This window comes from Emericellopsis atlantica (genome assembly GCF_019669845.1).
Source record: "Emericellopsis atlantica unplaced genomic scaffold F5Z01scaffold_43, whole genome shotgun sequence".
Lineage (NCBI taxonomy): Eukaryota > Fungi > Ascomycota > Sordariomycetes > Hypocreales > Bionectriaceae > Emericellopsis > Emericellopsis atlantica.
Window position 1 is genome coordinate 19,562 of NW_025764745.1, and position 11,111 is coordinate 30,672.

At 48.1% G+C, this 11,111-nt stretch overlaps 1 protein-coding gene across 1 annotated transcript; it reads right to left on the minus strand.

Annotated features, from left to right (window-relative positions):
• Positions 1 to 378: 378 nt before the first annotated feature.
• On the minus strand, positions 379 to 4,913 carry F5Z01DRAFT_695689 (uncharacterized protein; the record flags this gene model as incomplete). Its single annotated transcript, XM_046266265.1, has 6 exons — positions 379 to 1,588; positions 1,657 to 2,595; positions 2,667 to 2,870; positions 2,935 to 3,697; positions 3,731 to 4,885; positions 4,911 to 4,913. 6 exons carry the CDS (start codon positions 4,911 to 4,913, stop codon positions 597 to 599), a joined length of 4,056 nt encoding a protein of 1,351 aa, XP_046113959.1. The 3' UTR covers positions 379 to 596.
• Between the last annotated feature and the right edge of the window lie 6,198 nt (positions 4,914 to 11,111).

Sequence of the window (11,111 nt, forward strand, 5' to 3'; positions counted from 1 at the left end):
CAGGGACTCGCGGGAGAGTTCTCTGTAACCGCAGGGCTAACATGAACGATTCAAGCTGTCTTTTGTTCTCGTATTTCGGCGCCCCGTCTGTGGGAGGTGCCGTCTGCGTTGGCGGCTTGCAAAGGTGGTTGATCCGCTGTTGGCAGCGGGCTGCTGGCATCTTCGTCTTCCCAGATGACGAAGCCCAGAGGCTCACTTGTCGCTCTCATGTCGTTGTTCGGGGCCGCGCCTCCTTCGGTCCCCTCGCTGGCATTATACAAAGGCTAGCGGAAGGGAAACACTCAGCCCAGTGCTCAGAATAGTCCTTTGGAACAAGCCCCCAAGGCCGCTGGACGATGCTGACTTCATGGTCACGGGCATGCCATAACGGAGGCAAACTGCAAGGAAACAACAAAGGTGCTGTTGTCGTATCGAATGGTGACGCGCAATGACCTCTCATGTCGCGTGGGCTGGTTTCTGCGTCAATGAGATGAGCCTTCTAGATCCAGTCAGTTGCCCATTCATCAACCGGCACATGGATCGATGTTGGCGGAGAGGACCTCACGCGTACATTATGAAAGGATAGTCACGGGACTCGTATTGTTTTTATCAGCGATCTAGCGACGTAGCGAGCCCCGGAACCTCTCCGGTATCGTCACATTATAAAGAAGCGGCCATTGTCCCGTCCACTCGTCAAGGTCGAATCCCCACATGTCTTTCACCACATCACCCGAGTCTTCAAATTCTTGCTGGTGTGACTCGGGGACGGTGCGGAGGGGTGCGGACCTGTCCGTCGTGGCCAAAATCCGTACGAGCACGCACCCGACCCCTGAGTTTGTCACCCAGCCGCCACCTTGATAAACGTCCTCATCTGAGTCGTAGTCTGGTCCCTCACATTCGGCGAGGATGAGGTCGAAAGCGTAAATACAGCCCTGCCAGGACTCTATTGTCTCGCCCGAGGGGTAATGGGGTATCTTGTCACCGCAGCCTGACTGGTTAGGGGCCCAACCCATGATAGCCCAGACGTAGTAGTCTCCTGCGTCGTATTCGTAGATTTTGGCGACATCATTAGGTCGAAGCACAAAATCTTGATTACAAAATCCTGCAACGGCCGGGTAGCTGCCATCGACGCTGAACTTGGCGTTTTCGGGTGGATCGTAATCCTTGTAGCACGCAGGCATGACTTCGTCGATGTCATTGTTTGTGGGATAGGCGTAGGACACCGTCGAGGTCGGTCTCTCCGTTTTGGAAGTTAAGGATTCGGCTTCACCAAATGTCCAGTCGCCAAGCTCACTGAGGTAGGCGATGGCGCTCACGGCGGCGCTGAGCGTCTCGCTGAAAGGAAGAGGAGGTTCGCGTGGGTTGGGCCTGGCGCGGGTGTTCGCTGCGATGGGCCCCATTGTCATAGTCTCCGGGATGTCCGACGTCGAGATACACTCAGTCACCTCGCTGCAGCTCGCAGTGCAGAATTCGGTTGAGGCCTGTATGCAGATCTCGCGGCACGAATCGAATGTGATCTCCTCGCAATCGTTATCTGGGTCATTTGGGCCCGTGGGTCCCGCAGTCGGGTACGGCAGTGGGCTCCTGGGATCAACGGAGTCTTGAAAGCCTTTTTGTCTGTCAGAAAACCTTCACGAAGTCAAATACACGGGGACTTGAGCAGTGTTTGCTACTTACCGGGAGGATGCGCGTCACGCCAGTTACAGTTGAACAGGCAAGGCTTGTCACACAAGAACCGGCACAACATACCGCAGCCCGACCTACAGAGTGGACCATCGGGACCCGTGTTGTGGATAATAGGTGGGCCAATAACATCACTGTCATAGTCGTCCTCTTCCTCGTCCTCGTCCTCTTCATTCTCAGGCCAAGGCCATGGGGGAGGATAGATCGTGCGGGTGTTTGGGGGCACGCTGACGTTGGTCGGATCCGATGACTTGGCCTTGTTGGTGATGACTGTAGTCGGCACCACGATGCTGTGAGTGACGCGGAACGTGGTGTCGGTGACATTGTCGGTGATGACAACGTTGCGCACAGGCATCTCGGTCAGCGTGACAGGCGACGGGGTGATGACTGTTGTGTGCGTGATACTTTTATACACAGTCGTCGTGATAGTCGAATAGCCCCGCTCAAACTCGGTGCTCGTAAACCAACCGACCTCGAGTGATGTCGTATACTTACGAAATGAGATGGTAGTGGATAACTGCAATAGGATCGGGGGGAAGACGTAGGTGCAAGGCGGGTAACACTGAACGGTGCCCGTCTTGCCATCATCAACGTCCCAGATCCCGGGGTCGATATAAACGACGCCTGAGCCGGAATCCGAATCATCCTTAGCGCCCTCACCTTGGAGATCGATCGCCCAGTCCGAGATTCCTCCAAAGTTCCAGTCCTTGTACTTTTGATACCGCCGAGACTTGGTGAGTTCGGTCATGTAAGCCACCCATTCCACAGCGTTATATACAAGGTAGTCGGAGTCCGTCTTCGAATCATACCAGCTCTTGATGGCGCCTCCCTTGTCAATGATCTCCTCGATCTCAAAGTTGGATATGTAGCCGCTCGTTTCTGTGCACCTTCCCTTCTTTGCTGGAGAATCATTTCTCCCGCCCAAGAAAGTGCCTAAAGGTGTTATGTTGAGTCAATGTCCCGTCGTTTGTGCGAGGACTTAGGTAGCGCAGAGGTGAACTTACACATTTCTCCCCGGCATGTCGCATCTGCCATCTTGAATGAACGTCCGTAGCTTGTGACGCCGACCACCACCTTGTGCGATAGAACGCCGGCCTTTGTCATCATGACAAGCGAGTCGAACGTCTGGGTTGCATTGACGTGAGAGCGCAGGCAGTTTCCAGCTTCGCAGCCATCCATGGACCATTCTCGTCCAACGTCCCATTGGCCTGAGATAACGCGCAGAGTCAGTTTTCGTCGAGTTTGTTACCATATCATTCAAGCACGACTTACCATGAAGATCGTAGGTCATGAAGATGATGTAGTCAAGCACTGGCGCCATGTCCTTAATAGGAAAACCTTTAAGGTACCAGAAGGAGGCAGCAGCAGCAATGGCCAGGCTCTTGTCGCTTGGGAGCTTCTGACGAACAAGCTTCAGGAAGGCAAGGTAATCTTCACCGTCCTGCTCTGACCCTGGTTCGGATCCTTCAATGTCTGTGGCGCCGGGATACTCCCAGTCAAAATCAAGTCCGTCCAGATCGTGTTTCAAGGCAAACTCGACAACCCGATCCGCAAACTTTTCCCGGTTTGCGGACGACACAGCCTTTCGGAACAGGCCTGAGGTGGCTGGAGCATTGGAGAACTCCCAGCCGCCAAACGATAGGATCTTCTTGTAGTCTGTCTTGGCTTGAAAGAAGGCGTCCCACTGCGCTTTGTGGTCATCCTTGATGACAACCTCCAGATCGGGGGAGAACTCGCCGAATGCAAAGTGAACATGGGTATAGCCCTTTTTTATGTCGTTGACGTGCATGTTTAGACATGGACGATTGTAGTTCCAGCCTTCAAAGTACCCAATGTTCCTGTACTGACTTGGGCCCTTGTCGTTGTTCACCAGTTCCATGCCGCAGTTATCAACGCAGCCGTTCTCCCCAGGTTTCGACGGGCCCGGATTGCCCGTACTGGACTGGGACTTGATGCAAAAGTCCTTTGTGGTGCCGCACTTGCCCCAGATGTTGCAGCAGACATCCAGAGGGCAGGGATTCAGCTCTGCCAATTCCTATCCGTCCTTGGGAGCTTTGGATCCCGGAACGGTCGGTCCGCAGTCAGCATTCTCGACAGAATTAGGCATGGGGGGACGTCCCTCGCTGACACAGCCAATCTGCAGAGCGCAGCCAACCCAGCCCCACGTTTTCTCGTTAAGATCGAACAAGTCGGCTTGTTCCAAACCGTACGATCTGGCAATCATGTCGCAGCCTTCATCCGACTTCACCTCATGGTAGTGACAGCTTCCATCCGCGTTTGGGTCGGGCGTGAGATCTAGAAGAGTGCCAGAGGAGCAGCAGACGGGCTGTCCCGGCATAAGCGTCGTTCCGCACAACCCCTTGTTGAAGCTCTTGAAAGCAGTGAGACCGATTCCGCACCGTGCAGCGAGTGAGTCACAGATATCAAGATACTCGACCTTGATACTGCGACACTCAGCTCTAACGTCGAGTCGTGTATCCGTGTGACGGGACGATACCGTGGTGGACTCAGAATTGTTTCCACTCGTGACTACCCATATCAATGAGTCGACGGTAGGCAGGCTCTTGGCTCTTGTAGTCTCGGAGACACGCCTACCCTCGTTCCAAGACCTCATGATCTGCTGCACCGCGGCAAAGTCGCCACTTGCATCGGTAACGACGCCGAACAAGTCTGCCGCCGTGCAAAAAACCTCGCACATATCCAGTGCTTTTCTCTGACCTTGAAATTCGTCATTTTTCAGGGCGTCCATGACTTGTTCAAGCATGGCGGCGGAGGTCTGGACCAGATCGACTTGAGAGCCAGCGTAAAGACCGATGAGAGTGCCGTGGTAGTATGCGAACATGACCTTCTTGTCGCAGAGCGAGCGCTCCTTTGCAAGTCTCTTGCTGAGAGCATCGGCAACGCTGATCAGGTCTTCCGCTGCGTTGCCGCTAAGGATTTCCCCCGAAGTCTCCCACCGACTCATGTGGACGGGAACGCTTGACTTGGTGACGCTGCGCGTGCCGCAAGTGGAATCATTATTTTCCTTGGCATCTTGATCACGTCGGTCGAGACCTTCAACATCCTTGGCATCGGGAGAAACGTAACCAGTGTCTGCGAGATAATTGACGGTGCTCTCATCGTCGCCTAGAGTGCAAGCGCGGATGGTCGTGTGGGCATCACGGTCCCCGACCTTGGTGTAGATGTTGAAGTTGAGCAGAAGGGGTTCATCGCAAGTAGCCAACTCTTTGACATCATGGTAGACGAACCATTTTGTCTCATTCTGAACGCTATCGCAAGCTCTAGGGCAAGGTTGGTTGCTTGTCAAGCTCCAGCCTCTCGAATTGCGACGACACGAAGCCTCTTGTAAAGGGTGTAATGAAGCACAGCACTAGCAGCTGGTATGACCAGGCGCCACGCTGGTGCCACATCTTGGACAAAGAATGTAACGCTACTGAAGAGTGAAGAATACAAATTAAGAACGAAACAGGCTCAACACCACGCTCTGCTTTTTACACAGCCTTAAGCAAAAGACCCAGATCTGTTTTGCATGTAATACGGACTTGTTTGTACTTGATGTTTTAGAGGATCGACAGGCATAAAGGCTGCACCTTGTGAAGGCGGTGCGGACCGCCTGTTCCTTTTTGGTAGGCGTTAGCTACGGCGGGATATTAGATCACAAGGTGCCAACGGTATCAACCCCCGCAGTGCAACGACACCATACCGGTGGCCCCTCCTATACTTTGTAACCTATATACTTTTTAACATGCCGCCACGAACGAATATCGAAAATTATCAGGCCTTAATTTTAGATGCACGCAATAAGGGCCTCTTAGCGACTTAGATTCTTAAATTTCTAAATGATACGATCGTTGGTAACGGTGGGAATCCTATGTTAAAAATCACGCTTAAAAGAGCGCTAGTATTATAGACTGCCCCTCGTCTAATAGCCCGCTAGACCCTGACTATCTTAGAAGACTATATTTGCGGCTAGTATTTCTTAAATACCCTAATTAATAATATTCTCGAAGATACTAATTTGCGGCTATAAGAAGCTAGTGATCCTATTATTAGTAGACGGACCTTGCTACGCTAGCTAAAGGCGTGGGGCTTGGATATAAGATACTAGGCGCTGGATATCCCGGACGCCTTAATCGATCGGATTAAATACCTCTTCTTTAACTTCGGGCTATCCGATATATCGATTCTACGGGAGCTTTATTAAGGAGGCTTCTACGCCTACCTCTCGGCTATAAAGAAGGTCCGCTAGTAGCACGGTATAAAACGCCGGGTTAGGACCGTTAAAGAATAATAAGAGAGGCTCGATAACGCCGTCGAATTCCTCTACTAAGACCTCTAGAGGAGCGGCGCGGCCTTAAGCTTTAGCAAGGGCTTGCTATACTAATATATTCGTTAGAAGGGGCAAATTATAGTCTTATAGCGCCGTCTATACGATATTTATCGGGCTGCTTTTCTAGAGGAAGTCGCTAGCCGCTATAATAGTAACTTTAAGTAAAGAGGCGACTTTCGCGTGCCCGGACCGAACTTCTTATAGTCCCTCGATAGCTATAAAAAGCTTAGGAAGGTCGGCTTCTAGATTTACGGTTATATCGACGCCTATTCCCGCTGTATTATATGGTTTTACGTGGGCCGATTAGCAATAACGTCTCTTAGCACGTTAAAATAATATCTTAAGGCCGTCCGGCGCCTATAAAAGCGGCCTTTTTTCACGAGATCTAACCACGGTATAGAGACGCCGCTGTGGGTAGCGGCGTAGGCGTTACTCGCTAAAGCTAGCCCTAAGAAAGTTAAATATACCGATAAAGATAGAAATATTTATTATTATGCCTAAGGCGATCGGCTAGATAGCTATTATTTATATAGCCTAAGCATAAGGAACGTGAGGATCGAGTCTTGGTGGCGGTAGCTGCGGCGTAGCGTTATAGACCGCTAGATTATCTTCTTTAACGACTTAATCGGCTATAGCCTCTTCCGCGAAGATAGCCTCGTCGATTAGGTAGCCGTCTACGCTATCTACGGCGAGATAATCCGCGATGAACTTGCTAACTTTGTTTATCTATGGAATAGGTATATTATCCGTAACTAGAAGAACCGACCTAATATTAGATCTATTATACTAAGGGATTTATATTATATAACCGCTAACCCGGACTAGGGCGTTCCTTTCGATAATAACGACGATAGCCTATAGTAATAGCTTCTTCGCGAAATATAGGAGCCTCTCGAGACGATAGATATCGATAGTCTGCTACCCGCCGAGACAAAGGCTTAGTATAAGGCATAGCTCTAAGGGCTTGGCTTCGAGGCTAACCTAGTAGAAGAGGATAACCTTAAAAGGCCGTTTATTAGCTTTTATTTAAAGCTTCGCGAGATTATCGAAAAGCACTAGAATTCCGGCGTATAGCCTATCTTAGCTATCTTATAAGTTCATACTAGTAGCGCTGCCGAATACTAACGTCTGTTACAGTAGAATTACCTCGACGATCCAGGTGTAACGGTTACGCCTAACCGTTGCGCCATAGGCAAAAGATCAGGCATTGATCGAATGACGAGCGATCAATACAGGCGTAATAGCTGCTTATAGGGGGTTACGAGGGACTAGGTCGTAATATTAGCTCCCCTCCTCCAAGAGGTCGTCCCGACCTCCTAGGCTCTCTACGCACTAGCCTCGCTAGCGCGATCCTAGCAGCTACTAACCCCCAAGGCGTTCCGCAATAGTTATACCCAAGCTATTCACGCGGAGCCTTATTAGCGGCGGGGCTCGAACAGTGGACCTCGAATAGCAGCCCCCTGCCCGACCGGGCTACTAGCTCTTTTCGATCAAATTATAACGGTTACGCCTAACCGTTGCGCCATAGGCAAAAGATCAGGCATTGATCGAATGACGAGCGATCAATACAGGCGTAATAGCTGCTTATAGGGGGTTACGAGGGACCAGGTCGTAACACCAGGCCTCTGTAGTAACGCGATGCCGCCCGAATTTCAGGCATAAATAAGCTAGGCTATCGAGGAAGGGGATAATATAGAATAGATCGCGAAAAGCTTCATTTTACCGCTATATAGGGTAGTGTTTAAAGCCTTACGCGACGGGCCTATGTATATATATGAGATCCTTATACTGCTAGACCCACCGTAATTTCCCCCCTATAACACTATATAATATCCGCGAATATGGCCCTTTCCTGCGTTCTTTCCCTACTAACCGGCGGTATTATATTAAACGGCAGGTCTAATTAATCTCTTACTTTCGGCTATGTGTTTTAACGTCTATTTTAGTAGTAGAAATACCCGAGCCACCGCTATCGATTCCCACGGTCTGCGACACGCACCTATAACGCGAAAAACACGATAGAATACGCGCTACCTCCGTCGGGCTGCTCTACCCCTTCTATAGCCGGCGATAGCCTAAGCTAGTCGAGATCGACGCCCTAGATACGTTTAGCGACCCTCTAACGCCTATAACTATATATAGATCGCCGTTAATTAGCGGCTACGCGTCGTCGGAAGGTCGTGGTATCGCTAAATAAGCGCTACCCCGATCATCCTCGTTATCTTTAACGCGTGGCGATCGCCTTAATAACCTACGTGGCTATATAAGGCAGGCTATTATCGCTATAAGGCCGGCTAAGCTTGTCTCGCTATTTAAAAATCCCTATAGCCTTAAAATCTAAGTCTAGCTAGTCTATTCTACCGGTCGCAGGCTCTAAGGTAGTATCTTTAAAGCCTCGAGCTCTTTATTAATAAGTAAGCCAATTTAGATATTCTAAAATATAGCTAATTCGCCGTAGGTGGAATAGATCTACTACTTATCTCGTGGGCCGACCTTAGATTCCTCATAAAAGCCGATTTTCTAACTATATACCTTAAACCTTTTATTCTTTATAATACCCTTAAAATACTCGATAAGTCGATAATATATATCGGCACGTCCTTCTAGAAGAACGGTAAATAAGAGCCTAGGTAGTTTATATCGGTTTCCTTAAAAAATAACAGCTTTTGGGATATACTAGGCTAAGATAATGATTTCTAGTAGGCTATTAGTAATAGCCGGGTTGTCGTGTGGATTAAGCTTTAATTTATCGAAGATAGCCCTAAAAAGCCTGCCTTAAAGCCACGGAAGCCGCGGTCGAGGGCTAAGTCTACGGCGCTAGGCGAACGGTCGCAAAGGGAATCAACGCTAGCTTTAATTCGGGTTAAATCAGAGCCAAATCTAGCACCCTACGAGCCGATCAGCCTTAAAGCCTTCCCACAAGACCTAGCGGGTGGGACACGTAGCGAGACGGCCCTGTCTAAAGCGTTAGATGATATAGACCTCTTGCTGACTAAGATCGGCGCCCTTAAGGCACCCGACGAAGCAGCCGATAAGGCACTCGCTAAGGCACCCGATGAAGCAGCCGATAAGGAACCCGCTAAGGCACCCGATAAAGCAGCTAATAAGGCACCCGCTGAGGCACCTTATGAGGTAGTTAGGAAGAGGCTAAGGGCGCCTATAGCAGGTAGCGTTAATAAAGAGGTACGACCTCGCCGTTTACGGCGTGAAGCTAGGCTAACCGCCCGGGCGCGGCGGTCGTGATTAAATTTATAGCTATTTACAACCTTACTTACAGCCTCACTTTATAACTAATTAAATACGAATATATATCTTGCTTAAGAACTTTAGCGCCTCCGTGACAACTACTACACGCCTTATATAAAAAATAAATACTATTATCACGAAGTCTGCTATCGCTAGATCATAGCAAATTGATTTATTTATTATAGAATTAAATTCTATGGCGTGCGTAGCTCTTTAGGTGAGGCTATAATGACGAGGGTGCGTATATGTGTTGTGTGGTGGTTGTGCAATTGGTCATTGATACCGTTGGCACCTTGTGATCTAATATCCCACCGTATTAGCGAGAAAAAAGGTGCATAGCGGTAACTCGTTTAATTTCAAGGGCCGGCTACGGTGGGATATTAGATCAAGAACTACCACACCGTATCAACCCCGCAGATATAACGACAGCACACATTATAACCACCCATATATACTAATATCCGTGATTTTTAAGATACCGCCACGTACTAACCTTAATAATTATTAAGAAATAATTCTTAATATATAGATACGTGGGCTTCTTATGAGTAAGATACTCGAATTTCTAAATAACACGATCGTTCGTGATAGTAGTAAGGCTATATTAGAAATCACGCTTAAGAGAGCTCTAGTAACCTAGGCCGTCCCGCGTTTAGTCCCCCGCTAGAACTTAATTACTTTTAAAGACTATATTTACGGCTAGTATTTCTTAAATATCCCTATTAATAAAATACTTTAAGATATTAATTCACGCCTCTAAGATACTAGTAATCCTTTAATTAATAAGCGGACCTTATTCCGGTAGCTTAAGGCATAGGGCTTAGATATAAGACACTAGGCCTTAGATATATCGGACGCCCTTATCGACCGGGTTAAATACTTATTCTTTAGCTTCGGCTTCTTAGATATATCGATTCTTCGTAAGCTTTATTAAGAAGGCTTCCACGCCTATCTCTAAGCGGTAAAGAAGGTCCGCTAGTAGTACGGTATAAAATAACGGGTTAGGATAGTTAAAGAGTAAGACGAGAGGCTTAATAACGCTATCGCCTTCCTCGACTAAGACCTCTAACGAAGTAGTATAATCTTAGGATTTAGTAAGGGCCTCCTTTATTAATATATTCGTTAGAAGGCTTAAGTTATAGTCTTATAGCGCCGTCTATATAACTTCTATAAGGCTACTTTCTTAGTAGAAGTTATTAGCCGGCGAGATAGTGGCTTTAAGTAAAGAAGGGACTTTCGCGTACTAGGACCGAACTTTCTATAGTCTCTTAACGGCTATAAAAAGCTTAGGAAGGTCGGCTTCTAGGTCTATGGTTATATTAACGCTTATTCCCGCTATATTATATAGTTCTACGTGGGTAGGTTAGTAATAACGTCTCTTAGCACGTTAAAATAGTATCTTAAGGCTATCCGGCGGCTATAAAAGTAGCCTTTTTTTATAAGATCTAACTATAGCACGGAGACGCTGCTTTAGGCAGCGGCGTAAGTAGCGCTTATAAAAGAAGGGCTAAAGGAGGTTAAATATACCGATAAAGATAGAAATATTTATTATTACGCCTAAGGGGACCGACTTAATAGCTATTATCTATATAGGCTAAGCATAAGGAACGTAAGAATTAAGTCTTAGTAACGGTAGCTCCGATAAGGCGTTATAGACCGCTAGATAACCTTCTTTAACGAATTAATCGGCTATAGCCTCTTCCGCGAAGATAACCTCGCCGATTAAGTAGCGGTCTATGCTATCTACGGCTAGATAATCCGCGATAAACTTACTAACTTTATTAACCTATAGAACGGTTATATTATTCGTAACTAAAAGAACCGGCCTAATATTAAATCTAGTATTCCTAGAGATTTATATTATATAACCGCC